The sequence below is a fragment of the Nannobrachium achirus genome, assembly GCF_963921795.1.
Source record: "Nannobrachium achirus genome assembly, chromosome: 4".
Classification (NCBI taxonomy): Eukaryota; Metazoa; Chordata; class Actinopteri; order Myctophiformes; family Myctophidae; genus Nannobrachium; species Nannobrachium achirus.
Window position 1 is genome coordinate 44,355,424 of NC_137813.1, and position 19,482 is coordinate 44,374,905.

A 19,482-nucleotide genomic window follows, 5' to 3' on the forward strand; every position below is an offset into this window, starting at 1 on the left:
GACAGTTTCTCACATTTCAGATGTTACTCACTTGAGGGACAGACATTTGACCATGATCCTCTGACCACAGTGTTCCTTGGGCACTTCAGGGACAGAGCACCTCTCTACCGCTTCATCCTGGCGCACACACACACACACACACACATTTACACAGATGTCATGGCAACATATGAGACACCCCAGTTTACCAGTGGTGTGCACACAGTGGTAAAAAAAAAGGCAAATGAAGCCTGCTTTATACATAGTTGCACACCGGTTTCGCGCACAGCAAATATCAGATCCTCAAGATCCCACTGCAAATATCAACTCTTCAAGATTACGACATGTTGTGATCTTGTAGATCTGCTATTTTATGTGGCACGCAAGTATAAATCAGTCATGAGGAATATCTAATGAGCTGGAAGGTGGGTGGGGGTGGCAAAGAGTTCCCTTTGGCACTGGAGGGTTTCCAACCCTTATTGACATTCTCTTGATGGGAACAGTCAGTGACCGTGATCTGAACAAACAGCAACTGCACGTGCCAAACCTTTTCTGGCGGCGGATTAGCGATAGCAGAAGTGTGATATATTGACCCAAACAAACCTCATCGGGAGGCGGGTAGAGGCCGAGCAGGTCGGGGTGGCGCCCCTGCAGGCGGGCCTCTGCGTTGCGGCGGTCCATGTCCTCGGCGGCGGTGCGCTCCAAGACGGACGGCAGGAGGGTGTCGGCCGAGGAGTTCTTCAGGTCAAAGATGCTAGAGGCCCAGCTGCCTCGCGGCGTGTCATCAAGGGAGACTGACCGCCGCTTTGCATCGTCCTAGAAACACACACACACACACACACACACACACACACACACACACACACACACACACACACACACACACACACACACACACACACACACACACACACACACACACACACACACACACACACACACACACACACACACACACACCACAAGGATGAGGGAGTGAGCTGAGCTCAAATTCTGGGCCCTGGGTACAAGGATTCACTGCGGGCCCCTCATGAATGTTCTTCATAAGGGGGAGGGGGTTTAACCAATTTAGAATGGGAACGCCTTATTTTGTGCTTTATCTATTGAAAAATAGCAGCTATACAAGCTCACAGCGCGGCACCGAGTGCTGCGCTGCGAGCTTGTAGATCTGCTATTTTTGAAAAATCGTGAACATTTGTGCAAATCTTTGAATATTTCAAATCCTTCTAAGGTTTGTTTAAAAACCAATGATTCTATGTCAGTGGTGCTCAAACCTTTTCATCTTAAGGACCCCAAAAATGATATGTATTTGGCCCGCATCTCAAAATATTTAGTTCCAGCGACCCCCCCCCCCCCCCCCCGGAAGCAAAATTTGAGTTACAAACTTTCGCTTAAAAAAATACATATATTCAAAGACTTGCACATTTTCATGACTTTTCAAAAATAGCAGATCTATGAGCTCGAGCTTGTATATCTGCTATTTTTCAATAGCTAAAGTATAAAACAATTAAGGCCCCTCCATCTTGGGCCCTAGTAACTCAGTACCACTTTTCCCCCCTTGTGACGCCCCTGCTCATAGTATACTGCATCTTCCGGGCAGCGCTGTAATTTGTAAGCGTAATGATGACTCAGACTAATAAGGCATTAGATGTTTTCTTTCCATAGATAATGGGGGAAAGATACTGCAGATCCCATTAGCTGCAGTCACGAGCTGCACTGTCTGAGGGAACAGAGAGCCTCCCCTGGTCTGTTATTCATTGCACATTCCCCATATGATCAGCTTGGCAACCACACCAAGAGGGTCTTTCCCCATGCTTTCCCCAAGTGAGAACTGGCCTTTTGAGTCCGACGGTGACAATTTGACAAATTTCCCTCCCTAGAGCAGTGGTTCTCAATCTGTGGGTCGGGACCCCCAGGGGGGTGGTCCCCGGATGATTAACTTAATGTGCAACATTGTTTTCTCACTCAACAGTAAACAAACCAACATAAAGTTTAGGTGTATGAGGTATATGCACATTTCTAAAGTGACAATTCAAGGAATTTTTAATACCTCTAAAATGACAAATTAAACATTGTCCAAATTGTGAAATATTAGAGGCAGACATTGTGAAAATAGCCGATCTACATGCTCACAACGCCTCGCGCTGCGAGGCGTTGTGAGCATGTAGATCGGCTATTTTCACAATAGAACCGTGTTGTATATAAAATGTAATGCTACATGTGCTCGTTTTGGGAGGGGTCCCCGGTTAAAATATGGGGGTCGCGGCCTGAAAAGAACCAGAGCCCTATGGGACTGATCTAAAATACATTTTATTTGTGCTGAATCTATTCTAATCAATTTGAAAGCTACAGATCAGTCTGGCTCTACATAAAAGCCATACATGACTTATAAATCACTGCAAATGCTGCCCACATGATCCCACGTGTGATTCATTGCTCTCGCTCTAATGTTATTTGTTTAACAAACTTTTTTTTTAATTAATCTTTTGCTTCGTTGTCTGTTGTTCTTTTGTTTTGAAAAGCGCTATACAATTAAAACTCATTATCATTATGATCGTCTGTCCTGCTTGGGGTGTACTCTGGTTCAGTGAACTTTTTGAAATGTCTCGCACTCAAACACAGCTTTATGTGGTTAGGATTTCACGTCCCATGTCACTTGCTTGTACAGGGCATGATCGTGTCTATGGTAACTTGGCGTAAAGCATGTAATAGCTATTCATCTTCTCCAGCCAGAAGTCCACTCCCACCCGCAGACACACATTATGTGTGTTTCATGGGGTTCCACATAGCGGAGCAAATGGCAGTGTAGCTCAGCAGAGCCTGAAACGTAAAACCCGAAGCTGAGCAAACAGAGCCTACCCTGGCTGCAAGGTTGGTGGTTTTAGGCCTCCAGCAACCCATTATTTCAAAATGCAAGTTTGGTGAATAAATATGTTTCCCCATTTCTATACTGATTATGTGAGCGGATATTTAGTGGTTTACTCTTGGCAACCAGTGCAACCACATGTACTACTGCAGTGGTTTTCAAAGTGAGGTTTAAGGACCGCCAAGGGTCCTTTGGAGGGGAGGGGGATCCCCAGCTAAATTTGTCTGTTCAAAAATAGCAGATATACAAGCTCACAGCACGTCAATTCGTGCCACGCTGCAAGCTTGTACATCTGCTCTTGAATAAAATAAAATAATAACAATCTTGAAAGTATTGGAAATGTTCGCATACATTCTTTTTTTACACAAATCTTCTCTTTTGAGGGTCCCTGGCACAAAACATTTTCAGATGGCGGTCCGTGGCCGAATACATATCATTTTGGGGGTCCTTGACATGAAAAGGTTTGGGAACCACTGTATGTTGTTACAGTACATGTCTGTTTCTTGCCGTTGACCGGTGGTATAATATGTGCCCGCCATCCACACACCATCGTCGTGGAAACCATTCCCAACCCTCCCGGCTACCTGGTCGTCGTGGAAACCATTCCCATCCCTCCCGGCTACCTGGTCGTCGTGGCGTTCAGCAGCATGAGCGCTCTCGTCCAGTTCAAAGGTCTGTTTGACCAGCCCTCGCTGTCTCTCCCGCTGACGCTCTGAATTGTGGGGCGTGTACATGGCGCTGTAGCGGTGGTACCTGGCGGAAAACAGGAAGGAGTGTTATGCCATAGGGATACGATATGCTATGGATACAATATTACTTTATCATCAACTCACACTGACTGACGACCCAGCAGCCATGTATGCAACACATACTATAAGATACACACATTCTGGCCCGGACGACGGGCACCTAGGCTACAATGTAACCTGGAGTTGCGTCTCAGGTTCGAGTCCCGATCCTGGTGGCCTTTGCTGCGAGTTACTCCCCGTCTCTCTCCCTGTTTCCTGTCTACTTAAAGGAGGACTTCCCCACTTTTCAACCTATCTTCATATAATTGGTCCTCACTAAAAAATTGCTTTTTTCCTCAGAGGAGGGCTGTGGGCAGGTCAGAAACCCATCGTCTTGTGACATCATCGATTGGGAATCCAAGCTAAAAGAAACTGCAGGCTTTCTATTCCTGAAAAGTGGCAATGTTAAAGTGGAAGCCATTGTTCTCGCGATAATAAAAATCTAAATATTCTTTAGGGTTAGGTTTTTTTTTTAAATGATGATGTCACAAGATGATGGATTCTGAACTTCCCACAGCTCTCCTAAGAGACTTGGACCGAGTAGAAAAAAATTGTGCTATTTTATCCTTACTTACAATTTAGAAGTTAGCCACTCCCTGAGAAGTTAATCACGCCCCGTGTACTGTATCCCGCAGCTACACTGCATCTATGTTAGCACAGACCCACGGCCCAATTCCCAAAACCATTTAACCGACAGCACAATCATACCTCTCGCTTTTGGACCGTCGCTATTTCTTGGGTCTTCATGCATTCTTTTACCTTCTTTGCCACGCTTTTCTGCCTCAACCGCGAACGGTGCTACGTCACCTATCCTTCTTCCTGATACGTCATTATCTTATCCTTTTCTACGACTCCTTCATCCGTGCGCTAGAGATGGGACGTTCGCGAACGAATCGAGTCTTTTGAACGGCTCTTTGAAATGAACGATGGGATCCGGTGCGCAGTAGCTGGGAGCATGTCCTTTCTAATGAACACAGTGGTGTAAAACGTACTCAAATTCTTTACTTATTAGTAAAAGTATCAATATTGCAATGTTGAAATACTCTGCCACAAGTAGAAGTTCGAAATTCAAAATGTTAAGTAGGTTACACAAGTATTGGTATCAAAATGTACTTAAAGTACCAATAGTAGAAAGAAGAGAAGCCTACTCATTATACAGAATGTTTACAATGAATGAAATGTAGAAAAATCATTAGAAAATAGCTATCTACAAGCTCAAAATGCGTCGCAACTCGCAAGCAACACATTGTGAGCTTGTAGATCGGCTATTTTCAAATGGCAGAAATGTATATGGCAGAAATGTATATAGGGTTTAAGTAGCCTGATTTGTAATAATAGTAAAAATCTACAAAGTAACTAAACTGAGCCAGTCTTTTGAACGGCTCTTTGAAAGGAACGGATCCCAGAGATCCAGCTCACTTCAAAGAACCATAAATCCCATCTCTAGCGTGCGCCTGGCTCAAAGTCTCCGCCCAGGCGCCCACACACCATTCAGCCACCGTTCAGTGTGGCAGGACATCTAATCGCTGGCTCGCTGCTATTCCGCTGCATGTCTTACGAAAACAGCATTGCTGGCTATTGGGAGTTTGGGACACACAATGGCAACAAACATTGTGTGTGTCTGTCTGTGAGTGCGAGCGAACGTGACTGCGTGCATTGTGCGCACGTGTGTGTGTGTGTGTCTCGGTGTGTGAGCGGTTGCTTCCACACAGAACAGCGATGTCATCAGCTTGGTGGGGGTGCGTGCATTTACGTTGCGTGTTTGTTTGTTACTGTGTGTGTACTGTATGTGTGTCTGTGCCCCCGCGCCCCCTCTGCAAACAAGAACATCGGACATCGTTCATTTCTCCCCCGATGTTCCGATGTTTTTTTATCATCGTTAATTTACTCTAAACCTGTCCTTTAGAACATTGGAACTGCTTTACTCTAACACAAGTGAACTGCTTAGCAATCATCTGATTGTCAATGCCAGCGCATGTGTGCAAGTCAAAGTAGGCTGAGCAACCCCATGTCAGATGAACAGCAGAATATAGATTAATAAATGGGACAAAATACAGTAACAACCCCACATTAATAGAGACTTAATATCCAGCAAGCAATAGACATTAATTACTGAAAACAAATTCAAAGCTTATGCATCATTCAAATAAGAGAGAAGCCCCTGTAACCTTACTGCTCTGATGGACAATACCTTATAATCCTTTTGCAAAAAAATAATAAATCCATGTTTTGTTACTTTTTAAAACAAGATCCAAATAGGACGTGATAGGACACACACACACAATCAACATACATGAAGAAACAGTGCTTTTTGTGGGCAACATGGCTTGGAGCAGCAGGCTTGGAACACTAGGATGAGCCCGCCGAAGGCGGGCGAAATTCTAGTTATGAACATTTGTGAGGACCTATTATATGAAGATAGGTTGATAAGTGGTGAAGTCCTCCTTTAACTTCACTTTGAATAAAGGCATGAAAAGTAAATAAATCTTTACAAAACAAATCTAATAATAATAAACACATTCTTCAGTGTAACCTATATAATTGGAACCTATATTCCCCATAAAAAACATGGCTAGTGTTTTAAGTGATATTCCTTTCCAACCTTAGCATACTGTTATTATACGTACACGTATAGTCTCTCAAGTGGTTGTCCGACAATCTTTGAACAAATGTGTTCAGTTGTTGCAGCAGTTGTGACTTTAAAGCAACAGACAAACACCCATACCAGGGGGTACCACAGTACAGAAGAACACTCACGATGGCAGAAGTGATGCTGTTACTGTCAATCATTTCACACTGGAAATGGGCCAAGGGGTGCGTTATCATCATTAAACAATAACTGACACATGTGGGTCATTACTTACTTTCTCTGAATGATGAGCCAGTCATCTGTGTAGACCGCCAAGGCATCTCTCACTCTGGGGTCTAGAGTGCTTTACACAGAAAGAAACCACATTAATAATTAAGCAAAGCGGGGTATTTAATATTTATGTCTATATGATGTTACAGACAGTGGAAAATGGCTTCCTTGTATATGTGGCGTGATGTGTGTCCTCCATTCCGGTGACGCTAATGCTCCAGATGTGTTTTTGTGAGAGCAGGTTGCAGACAGTGTGCATGGATTAAAGCAAAAATAAAATCTCTCGCCTGAAAGATTGTGTATGTGCGATTTGTGAAACAGTGTGAAAGGAGGCCTTCACACTCGTGCCTAAAAAAAACACAATATGTAAAATGATGATGTTTTAGTAATATTGTCCCTGCTGTTAGGGTTAGTGCACACTGCTGCCGACCAGGGGAAGAAATCACAGATCCAAGGCTTTAAACTTAGCTTTTATGACATATTAAAAAACTGTTACGGTTTTTAACACTTTAAATGCTCTTATCCAGGGGTCTTCAACGTTTTCAGGCCAAGGACCCCTTAGCTGAGAGAGAGATGAAGCAGGGACCCCCACTACATATTGTATAATGTGTGAAGCAGATTTTAATCTATTTCATAGATAGACTCATAGACAGCGCTGTCATCAGTCTATGTTGGATTCATGTTAATGTGTATTTTCAGCTGCCGATGCACATTTATTAAAGGACGACACAGAATAGGTTTTTGTTAGTATTTGTCCCGTTGGCCGGCACCTCACAAGGACTGGTGTGCTGTGCACTTTTTTGCTATTAATGTGTATTTTCAGACATTTAACCACTTAAATCATTGATATTTTGTAAACTTGACCTTTCACTATGTACTTGGTCAGCTCTTTTTTACCTTTACACCCAACCTATTTGCCGAAAATAGCCGATCTCCAAGCTCTTAACGCCTCGCGCTGCAAGGCATTGAGAGCTTGGAGATCTGCTATTTTTGGCTAAAGTTCTCCTTAAGGATGCGAGGGTTCAAGTTGTTAATTTAAAATAATTATCCTATCACACAAGATTTGGCAGCCCCCCTGTAGTGAATCTGAGGACACCCTAAGGCTAGGGGTCCCGGACCCCCTGTTGAAGACCCCTGCTCTAATCTAAAAGTAGCCCATCTACAATAGTCGGGGCCTTAGGGAGATAGAATGGTAATTTCGCGCTAATCAGTCTAAAAGCGCCAAATTTTGCACAGATGTAGCCCAGGGCATGCTCTAATGATTTAGCTAGGGCGCCCGAGTTTGCGACCTTCGGGGTCGCCACAGCGGCCAAATTAAGTTGTGCTCCCATCGACTTTCTATACAGGAGGACATTTTTAAGTATTTAAGTAGGATGTGAGGGGTAACTAGGGGTTTGTCATGATACTGAATCCATTGCAAGCAAAATTTGGCGCTTTTAGACTGATTAGACAATAGACATGCTGTCTTCCATGGAATCCAAATGACTGAAATCAGTCGTGGGCGACTGGGAACTTTGAGACTCACTCCTCCTCGGGCAGCGGGGGCTCCAGTGTAGTACACTCTTTCTCCTGTTGGAGGAGCTCCAGGTCGTCCGGGGGGAACTCCATCAGCTGCCTCAGGGGGCCGGGCTCCGGCCCCGGAGCGTGACTGCTCACATACTCCTCGAAGTCCACGGGCTCCACAACCTCCGTCAGGGGCACCTGCCATTCAACGTTAATGCTATTAACACACCGATAGCTATACAGTACGTGACATTCACCCAGTCCATCTAATCTACAAGACTGAGCAGGGCTTAGAGACTTTAGCAGGAGCAACAACAGAGAGGCGATGCGCTCGTCTTGCCAGCCAGGGATAGATTACTTTAATCTGATTAATGTGTCTGTCTTGGAACGACGTCGTTTAGCCGAGTGTCCATGTGAGCAGTTTGCTGAATGTCTGCTTATGACACAGAGAGACCCATGTTGAATCTGTGTACACAGAGTCAAATCTCTGTTGATTCAAGTCCATGCACCTGACCTTACATACTTCCCCTTTCACTCTGCCCAGTACTACCTATGTACTAGGGATGGGACGATAAGCAATATTATCGTTTATCGCGATAGAAAACACTCACGATAATCCTATCGTGGAGATTTCAATTATCGTGATATCGTCCTCCGTCATGCACTGGGATCAATTCACCTTTTAATGTATTTGCCGAGCTGCATATCCGGTACCACATGAACCCTCTTTAAAAATCAAATCTCGGTTCGAAGTGGAGCGGTGAATCTGAGCAGCTATACCGTGTGTGTGTGTGTGTGTGTGTGTGTGTGTGTGTGCCTGCACAACAGCGCCCCTCCTTTAACTTGTGTGGCCACTTAAGGTATTGCCAGGCTACAGACATAGCCAGCCACATAGCCACATAGCCAGCCACATAGCCAGCCACAGACATACCTGTCTATTGGGAGCGCTTTCACCGCTCCAAAAAGAAACAGCAGATCTACAAGCTCTAATGTTCCGCCCCAGGATAATGGATTTTGATTATCGTGATAATATCGTAAATCACAATTTCTTTTGTCACAATAATCGTGATATGACATTTTTATATCGTCCCATCCCTACTATGTATGTACCCTGTCTCGTGACATTGTGACGATATCAATTATGTGACATTGTGACAATATTAATGTCACACACCTAACTCCCTCTTAGAGAGAGATGCTCCTGTGTGTGTCTCCCTCTTAGCTTTAGCCACGGTCGGTCTGATTATTTAGACATCTGCAAATCTGTCATGACGATACAGCCTATTATTCTCTAGTGTTCAGCACATGTAATTTGATAGTAAAAAACAACACTATTTTACAAATGCTGCTCAATGTTGAGCCAACAACAGCCTGCTCCTTCAGGCAAATGGAGAATATATCTGGATGCATTGCTGGGCGTCGGTACCTCAAATTATTGGTCTGCGTTCGGCAGCCTGCCTTCAACCTGTCAGTGTCTAATTTATAGCACTGTCATTACACAGCACTGCTCCCTCCACATGCACACATATCACAGTAACATCCTGAGTGCAATCTGGAAATCCTTAATGCGTGAAACATAATTTTAATCAATCTGTATTGTAGACTATGTTAATACAATATACAGTAAAACTAGCACAGCTTTGGTTATGTGGTTATATATTTGGTTACCCATGTGGGAGACCCGGGTTTGAAATGGTAGCACATCAAATTATTACAGCTGTAATTCTTCTTTGGGTCATTTGGGTCCACGTTTACACTATAAAGAGTTAAGTTATTACTGAGGTACCAATGGTTACCCAGTCAGAGGTCAATTAACAATGAGGATGTTTCTGTACCATGTTGACACTTTCAGATCGGGATGGGACGATATGAAAATGTCATATCACGATTATTGTGACAAAAGAAATCGTGATTTATCGCTATAATCAAAATCTATTATCCATGGGGGCGGAACATTTGCCAAAGAAATAGCAGATCTACAAGCTCACAACGCGTCGCAACGCGTTGTGAGCTATTTTTTGGCAAAGACATTTGATAGAGAGTGAAAAAAAAGACTATCATGTATATTTGAAGTACCTTTTACCAATTCTAGAGGGTTTAAGTGGTACCGGATATGCAGTTCGGTAAATAAAAGGTGAATTGATCCCAGTGCATGACGGAGGAAGACATCACGATAAATTAAATCTCCACGATACGATTACTGAGAGTGTTTTTTATCACGATAAACGATAATATCGCTTATCGTCCCATCCCTAGTCTCAGAGTCAAATTAACACAAAGGATGTTACTGTGCACAGCCTGCACACATGCTGACTTACAGATTGATGTCCTCCACCTCGTTTCTTCGTCAGCTGTGGGGACCCATATTCCCGGGACACTTGCTTCCGGACCTCTGCAGCAACCGTCCTATGGGACATACACAGAGATTAAGATATTTTATCACAGGGAGGGAATTGATTGAATGTCGAGTTAAAGTGGATAGCATCTCCTATGGCAGGGTTCCCCTGCCCGCGGGGTGCTACTGTCTGGCCCCCACCAACCCCAGTAATAATGGTGGTATAAGAGCAGCAACAACACTAGTATATCGTCCTTGTCAGGTGGAAACCTTGTATCTCCAAATGTGTATGTTCTTTTGCAAAGTAAAGCCCTGTTTCATCATACATGGCCATCGCACAAAAGTAGTGAAAACAGCCGATCTACAAGTGTGCTTGTAGATCGGCTGTTTTCACTAGTTTAAATCATTTTTTAAATGATAAATGCAAAACGAACGGTTTTGGACATACAAGATTTTCACCCGACAACGACGATATCTGAACTGTCGCTGGAGTAGCGGGAATGCCACCGTCGCCCCCTGCAATGTTCCCCATGCCCCATCCTTGGGGAAAACTAATTGGGGAACCCTGTCCTATGGTGAGAGAGATGGTATCCACTTGTTCAGGGTTTTGAGAAGGTTTTTGTCTGTGAATATCACAGCAAAGAAAATGCTCCTCTAAAAATCAGGATCCGAAGAAAACTAAAATCACTGCCAACAAAATTGTTGGCTTAAGTGCATCATTATCATCACGCACAAGTGCTTCCTAAACACATTTTTTTCCAGCACAAAATTCATCAGCAGTAGTGCCTATTAAAACTAGGTCCAACGTCTAAAAGGTTATGGAGGTGATTGCCTTGCACAGCAGTACATATACGGCCTTTAGCTCCAGATGCTGTGCTTGCAGTTGCACCTCCACGCTTCAGAGCTATGATGTCTTGTTATGAAATGTGGGATTGGCTGGGGTTCAGGCCATCTTCCGAATCCTCTTAGCCAGGCTTCAATAGCAGTGCTGCTGAAGCCCAGCAGACATTATGAATGTCTGTAGGGTTGGAATCCTTTAGGATTTTAACGATTCTGGTTCCTTAATGAATCCCTCTGAATGGTCCGATTCCTTAATGGTTCCACTTAACGATTCCTATAGGGGGTTCCAAATGGACCGTCGCAGGTCTGTAACTCTGAAAGTGTACAAATGTAACTCTGGGTGAGAGAGTACAAATGGAACCTGTAAGATTGACCTGAGAATTTATGTGGACATGAGGGGGCGATGTCAGCTATAAAAGGGTCAAGTTCATGGGCACCGGAGGATTGACCTGGAAGGGCAATGGTTTTTGACCGCATTTATCCTGATTCAGACAAAATGTTGTTTTATTAATTAATCTCTGATATGTCTATGGAACCTGGAAAGTGGCTGTACAATGCACGGTGAAGTAATAAATATAAACATTTTGCATCAAGAGACTACATCGTATCATTAGAACATTGACAACCAGCGAATGTTTGGTATTGGACCAAACACAACATCAGCACGTCAGCCAGGTCTAACTACGGGCTCAACCCCTCAGCAGCTCTCAGCTTCAATAGAACCAAATGAACCCTTACAGGTCTGTAACTCTGAAAGTGTACAAATGGAACCAAATGGACCCTTACAGGTCTGTAACTCTCAGCGTTACTTATGGTGGTCCTTGAAATTAAAACGTTTGAGAACCACTGGTGTTCATAATTGTGTAGCAGACGTGAAGTCCACATACCAGCTCCGACAGTGTGACAAAGCCGGTTCTGGAAACGGTTCCAAATGTGATGAAACAGATTCCGGCCCGAACCCTAAACCTAACCTCTATGGAAGTGCTGCCACTCCGACAATAAGAAGTCACTGTAGGAGTGGAGACATGTCGGAATGGAGAGCAGTCACCGGGTCCGGCTGTAGTGAGCAGGCACAGAGCCAGAACTCTCTCCATGGCCTTTATGGACCAATGGCAAATGACCGACTTTCGAGGGGGACAAAGCAAAACAACCCCCCCCCCCCCAACCCTCTCAAAGAGACAGCTTGCAGCTGCTCCTCCAGAAACACTAAATGGCTGACCCTCACGCACATAATACAGCTGCAAGGCCTTCAAACTTTCCCATGTCACGATCGTCATATAGACAAGACCCAACTGGTTCCGTGCATAGTACTGCACATACACCATGGCTGCAAGACCAAGAGAAGAAGTGCTCAAATGTGACCCACCATGATTTGTTTAATACAATCTGATATAATACATCAGATCTGATCTTTAAAACCCATTTAGAATGGGTACACATTATTGTGTATCATTATTTTATGCTTTAACTATTAAAAAATAGCAGATATACAAGCTCACAGCGCGGCACCGAGTGCCGCGCTGCGAGCTTGTAGATCTGCTATTTTTTAACCGATTTTGACCCGATTCTATAAGTGTCTTTTGAATCCTTCTAAGGTTTTTTGAAAAAACTAGGTTTCTCTATGTCAGCAATCTGGCCAGCCATCGTCAAAGAAAAGGTCCTTTTCACTTAACTGGAGCTCAGTTAGTCTGTTCTTGAGAGACTACCATGGCAGTAGTTCTCAAACCTTTTCATGTGGAGGACCCCCAAACTGATATTTATTTGGCCACGGACCCGCATCTCAAAATATTTAGTTCCAGGGACCCCCCAGAAGCAACATTTGAGTTACAAACGTTCGCTTTAAAAATACATATAACGCTACTGGCTGAAGTTTCTATGGAATTTGCTTTGCTCCCTGGAGGATTGCATTGAACCCTACTGACATTGGTTCCTCAAGCACAGCACACCGGACCCATTTTCATGGGTCGCGACTCGCAAGTAAATATTCCTGTGTTTTTGATTCCTACATTTTGTTTTGAATTATTATGTCAAATATGCCCCCACAAAATTGCAACATTTTTCAGGAATTCATAACAAATTAGAACATTTTTCAAAATAATTTCATAGAGAAGGAATTTAAGGAAAATACTTTTTTTTTTGTTGAAAATTGCAGATCTACAAGCTCACATCGCGGCGCAGAAGTGATCTTGTGGATCTGTTATTTTCACTAGTCTGGGTTCCAGGCAAACGTCAAATTTCTCCACTGTTTTAGCACCACACTCATACAAATACAAGATATCTCAAATCTATGGGTGGATTGCAGGATGACCCGTACTGATGTTGGTGACCCCAATGCCTTTCCTTTAGTGCCTCCTTACATAGTATATTATGCCCGTACCTGAAATTCTGCCTCTAAAAATGATTTTACATTTTAGATGCAGTATAGTGAGTGTCAAAGCTCCAAGAATATCAATGTCAGACGGTTCAAACAACTTTGGTCTGCTTGCATGTATAAGAGCAACACAGCCCCTACAGGCCAGTATTGTAGACTCTCAGGGTTCCCACACTTTTTACCAATTAATTTCCAAAACTTTTCCAAAACTTTTCCAGAATATTTAACCCAATTTCCAGGACTATATAACAATAATTCAGCTCAATAACAAGTCGCTCACTCCTGTGCGCAATGCCCAAAGAAAGGTAGTGTATGGCAGTGGTTCTCAACCTTTTCAGGCTGTGACCCCTGAAATAATCATATTTTAACTGGGGACCCGGCACCCTGACGAGCACTAAGAGTTGAGGAATTTTGTATAACACGTCTCGCAACGCGAGGCGTTGTGAGCATGTCGATCGGCTATTTTCACAATTTCTGCCTCTAATATCACCTATAACCTACCTGATCACTCACCTCTGACAACAACAGAAGGAGCTGTGTTGAAGGAAGTCAAGGACTTCAAGTACCTGGGCGCATGGGTCGACTCAACTGAGAAAGACCTTAAAGTAAGGAAGGCACTCGCTTGGAGGGCCCTGAACGGCATGAACAGTGTATGGAACTCTAACCTCCCCCGCCAAATCAAACTTAGCTTCTTCTTTGCAACGGTGGAGTCTGTTCTCCTCTATGGCAGTGAATGCTGGACCCTGAAGCCAACCCTGCAGAAGTCTCTAGACGGGTGCTACACTAGAATGTTGCGTGCAGTACTCAACATCAACAGGAGTGCACATGTTACAAACGAGAGCCTGTATGAGGGAATACCAAAGGTAAGCGAGAAAATTGCCACCAGAAGAATGAGACTAGCAGGACACTGCCAAAGACACCAGGAGCTTCCAGCCAGCAAATTGGTACTGTGGGAACCAACACACGGGCACCGGCCGCGAGGACGTCCCACAAAAACATACGTGGACATACTCAAGGAAGACGTAGGGACACAGAACACCAATGAGCTGGCCAGATGTATGGAGAACCGAGATGACTGGAAACAACGATGGAGGGCTCGTCTGAGGACGACCCAGATAGATAGATAGATAGATGCCTCTAATATTTGACAATTTGGCCAATATTTAAATTGTAATTTCTGAGGTATTAACAAAATCAATAACCAGGACCTTCCAGGACCCTTGATCAATTCCAAAACCTTTCCAGTCAAAATATTTCCAGGAATTTCATGACAGTGGGAACCCTGGTCTTGTTGCCTTCCCTTTGATGAAATTATGACATACATTGCAGGGGTTGACACTAAGGTGTCCGAGGCACTTGTCCGTCGGGCAAGTACAGGTCACGTTCTACTCTACTTGCCCAAAGGTCTTGCCCAAAGGTCATGCCCACTTGCCCGAAAAGAAAATTGTCCAGACTCCATTATAAAATGATAGCTAAAATGTGCACTTGTAGAACAAATTAATGTTAAATCCAATCGATAAGAGGGGCGACAGACAGTCACTTTGAAAAAACAGAATGTGAGCTAGTTGTAAAAAGGTTGTATTATTCTTTATGAATAGCCAATAATATTTAATGAAGACGGAATACACTTGCCCGCCTGGAAACCTGAAAATAATCTCCAATTGCACAAATGTTTTATTTACTTGCTAAAGGCAGTCGTGGCAACCGTTAGAGTCAACCCCTGCATTGATTTGTCTCACATCTATAATAGTTTTTTCTTTCCAGGCTTTTCTGGACCTTTATTAATAGCGACAGTGTAGACACTAGACACACAGGAAACAGGGAGAGAGCAAGGGAGTGACAGGCAGCAAATGGTCCACCCCGCCTGGGAGTTGAACCGGGGACTCACTGTCAGGCATTAGAGCCTTTGTGGTACACGCCTAGCCAGCGCCCCAATATTAGTGTTGCTCAAAACAAAGATAAGGAAACGACCATTTCTGTAGCTCCATATAGCTCCCATTAAAACAGGAAAAGTGTGCGCTTTCGAATCCAAGGGCAACAGGCTGAACACCCTGGCCCTACACACCCTATCCTGCATCCTGGACCGAACAATGGGCTGTGTCCCATTAAAAGGACAGGACAGGGAGGGATGAGGGAATGTGACATGAAACTGCATAAAAAGCTGCAAAATAGATGTTGTCCAGGCTGTTGGGTTGAACTGAGTTTGAATAGTGAATACCTACATACAGGACATGATGGCTGAAGGTAGTGCCGAAGGGATGGTCGGTCGCCGATGCGTGATTAGAGACTCTGACCATCAATCAGCTCAGAGCATACTGTAACTTTACTCCATTTACATCAGCATGAAACAGTGCTACGCTCAATTTAAACTTGGCATGAACCTGGCTTATTATGATGAAGCCTAGCAGACTGTTTACAGACACTAGAAACTTGGCCCGCCCCTCACACTGGAATAAATAATGACCAGTCACTTACATGATAGTGACAACAACAGTTAACTAACTGTTCTCTCCACATTTTGAGGAGCAGATTCTTACTGAAAAATAGTAAGAGTTAACCTTGGCTTAAACATCGTCATTAATTTAATGTGATTTTTTTTGTTTTGTTTTTTAATACGCTGATCATCTCCCCTAGTTTCAAGACTGTATTGATCCAAGCCAAGGTTTCTAGTGTATGACAAACATCAACAAACTACTGGCACACTGGCACAACAAGTGACATGTACACATGTTAAAACCATGCTACAATAGGAAGCTGAAATCTGATCAGAATGGAAGAACCTGCTTTACAGGCTTGATGTATCATTCATTTGCAGTGGTGGCCACTAGACCAGTGGTTCTCAAAGTGGATTTCAGGGACTCTCTAGGTTCCTTTAAATTATGTGGGTCTAGGCATCACCACCACCATCATCACACCATGCTGGTCAGAGGTTTTCAAGGCCCACACAACAACACAACAGGGCGCACAGCATCTTATTGTTCCGTGAGATTTAATCATTGGTGGAAGAATGTTGGAAACCACTGCCACTTGTTATGGTGTTTAGGACACCAGATTAGATTAGGCGAGCAACCAGCAGCCTGACACATCCAGGGAATTAGCCTCATGCTTCCACAATGGACGCTACCTACCAATAGTTGGGACTTTAAAATAAGATATTCAGCGATGACGACGGGCATTTTAAAAAGCCCAAATGAACCCTTTCTATTTTCGTTTCGATTGAAAGCCAATTCCGCATTTGTCCGAGAGCATTTCAGGGGCAGGGCTAATAATAATAACAACTAACCACCCTAGTAAATCCTAGCTCAGGCTACCCGGCGCTTCCCGTCAGGCAGCCCAGCGCGTCACGCAAAATAAAGGCTACTACGGGCGCCTCAAATAATTGTGTATAACTTCTATTAAACAAATGACATGTCTCACCGGTTAATTTTGTGCGCAAACGCTCTCCTTTCGCTCGCTGTAGATGTCATTTTGTGTCTCCATGTAAAGGCGTCTTCTCTCTTCGAACTCCCAGAATTTCAAAACTCTAAACTCCTCCTGTCCGTGTGTGTGTGAGTGCTGCGGTGGCGGTGCACTGGCTGACTGTCCTGTTGGGAGATTGCCTCTTTCGCAGGTGTTTCGCCCAGGTGGGCGTGGTTTTAATGCTAGGTTTGGGCATAACCACGCCTACCTGAGTGAAACGCCTGGGAAAGACGGAGACCCGTCCTGAGACTCAGCTTCCTTCTCCACGTTATGCGTGGAACACTGGGACTGTGATCCCCGTGTCCACCTAGTGGCTGGGAGCTGCACTGCACCCACACCACGGAGTTGTACTCTAGCTCAGGGGTCTTCAACAGGGGGTCCGCGACCCGGAGGTACTGCAGGGGGTCCGCGAAATTATTGCTTAAAAAAAAGAAAAATGTTTTTTTTTTTGCAGGCATTGACACTAAGGCTTGCCCACCTGCCCTCGGCAGGTAAATAAAACATCAGGGCAGGTGAAGTTGGCTTTCAGGTTGCCCGACAGGGCAAGTGCTCATTTGAGAGGGGACACAAATGTCTATAAACACAACACGAGATATCTGTCTAAACACCTGAACGTGGCCAGTGCGCTGTGTCTTCTGGTCTGTGGAATGTAAAATAAGAGCACTATTTACCTATAATGTGCTGTTTTTACTGTTGCTACATTTAAAAATATAAAATAACAAGTGTGAAACCATAGACATATTCAATCATAGCTAAAGTATTTGGATTTGGAGGTATTGAGGTATGACATTTTATCGCACAGCCCCAGAAAGTAAAGAAATAAGTGTTAAATTGAGCGGTAATTAAAATCGTACCTATCATTATATAATGGACGATTTACTTTTCGGGCAAGTGGGCATTACCTTCGGGCAAGTAGAACATGACCTGTACTTGCCCGATGGGCAAGTGCCTCTGAGACCTTAGTGTCAACCCCTGTTTTGTTTGTTTTTTGCCATTTTCCACATTTATGTTAAAAATAAATCATGATTCTATCCATTTTGAATAGCTTGAATACATGATTACTATGCAATTGACATATTGTTGATATTATTGACATTTGTTCTCAGTTAATAAGTAGTATGTTTAGAAATGGTTGTGGTACGGCCCACCCTGCTCGCTGTAACTTAAAATAAAAAATATGTCGTAGCCCCGACCCCCCCACCCTACGAGGTGGTAGGGGGTCCCTGCTCCATCTCCCCATCAGTTTGGGGGTCCCCGGCCTGAAAACGTTGAAGACCCCTGCTCTAGCTAGTAGCTACAGTAGTAGTACATGTCTACTGTCTGACTGTATGTTTTAAGTAGCACTAAAGGCCCATTCCCACTGGGCCAGATTATAACAGATAAAATAATCTCTTTCTCCAGATATTTTTCCATTCAAGTGGATGGTAGATACAGATAAAAAAATATCTGTCACAGATTTAAAAAAAAAAAAAGAATATCTGTGATAGATAATGTTTTTTTTTTATCTACCATCCACTTGAATGGAAAAATATCTGGAGAAAGAGATTATTTTATCTGTTATCTGGCCCAGTGGGAATGGGCCTTTAGAAATATAAATATATATCAAATATAAAGTTACTACCTAATAGTGAGCAATGTGCTGTGGTTCCCCTCCGCTCCCCCTACAACATGATCACCAGATGTTATGATTATACTTGGAGGAAGATGTTACAACAGAAAGTGTTCAAATTATGTTTTATATGTGGCCATAGCCTCCTGTTCATTAAGTAGGCTATTACCTGGTTTTCAGGTGGATGGCATTGGTGACCCAGCTGAAGTTAGCCACACCCACAATGGGAGGGGATGATTTTATGAAGAATTTATTAGAAGTTTCCATAGGAAAGGGTACAGTTTCATGGTACAGTTCACTGGTACAAGGTCAGCTAAAAGGATGTGTCTAAGAAAGCCTATGGCTTGTTCTGTTGTTTCAATTGAGATCCTTTTAAAAAAAACTCATAACATTGAATGACAGACAGATAGAACAGTACTACGCAGGTTAAAGGGATATTTCACTTTAAAAAAAACTTTTGGTAATTTTTATCGTCTGGGTCGGGGTCTGGGACCCCGGCTGGGTCACCTGGGCGAGGGTGTATGATGTTGCGAGACCCGAAACACCCGTCGACCCCATGGGCTACATCACTGATGATACGTCCCAGCTGCATCCTTGTGATGTTTTTTACACTATTAGTTCTATTTATAGTGGCTCATAGGAATAGACTATGTGACAACCAGGAATAGTTTGGTGACCACCGGAGACTCGGTTGACGGCCGGAATTTAGACGGCACCCGGGAGCAGGTTGGGTTAGCGCCCCAGCCTGTGTCTTCCGTGAGGAAGAAGCCCAACAAATCCACGGTGAGGCCTTTAGGAGGGCCATTCAACTGCAGCAGCTGAATGGAATGTTTGGATTGGGGTCTGGTGCAACGCACAGGTTCTGAACCTGG

At 43.8% G+C, this 19,482-nt stretch overlaps 1 protein-coding gene across 9 annotated transcripts in view; it reads right to left on the reverse strand.

Moving 5' to 3' along the window:
• The window catches only part of dock6 (dedicator of cytokinesis 6), a 114,003-nt gene that overhangs the window by 80,469 nt on the left and 14,052 nt on the right, over nt 1-19,482 (reverse strand). For 5 of the 9 annotated variants that reach the window (XM_080724670.1, XM_080724669.1, XM_080724668.1 and 2 more), the window contains exons 1-7: nt 16,960-17,078; nt 10,315-10,402; nt 8,019-8,194; nt 6,498-6,566; nt 3,430-3,598; nt 583-795; nt 32-117 (exon numbers count right to left, since the gene is read on the reverse strand). In XM_080724670.1, the coding sequence (XP_080580796.1) occupies nt 32-117; nt 583-795; nt 3,430-3,598; nt 6,498-6,566; nt 8,019-8,194; nt 10,315-10,402; nt 16,960-17,009 (851 nt within the window). In that variant the 5' untranslated portion in view covers nt 17,010-17,078. Of the gene's footprint in view, nt 1-31; nt 118-582; nt 796-3,429; nt 3,599-6,497; nt 6,567-8,018; nt 8,195-10,314; nt 10,403-16,959; nt 17,079-19,482 lie in introns of those variants that run through there. The other 4 variants (XM_080724671.1, XM_080724675.1, XM_080724674.1 and 1 more) reach the window with 2 other exon arrangements.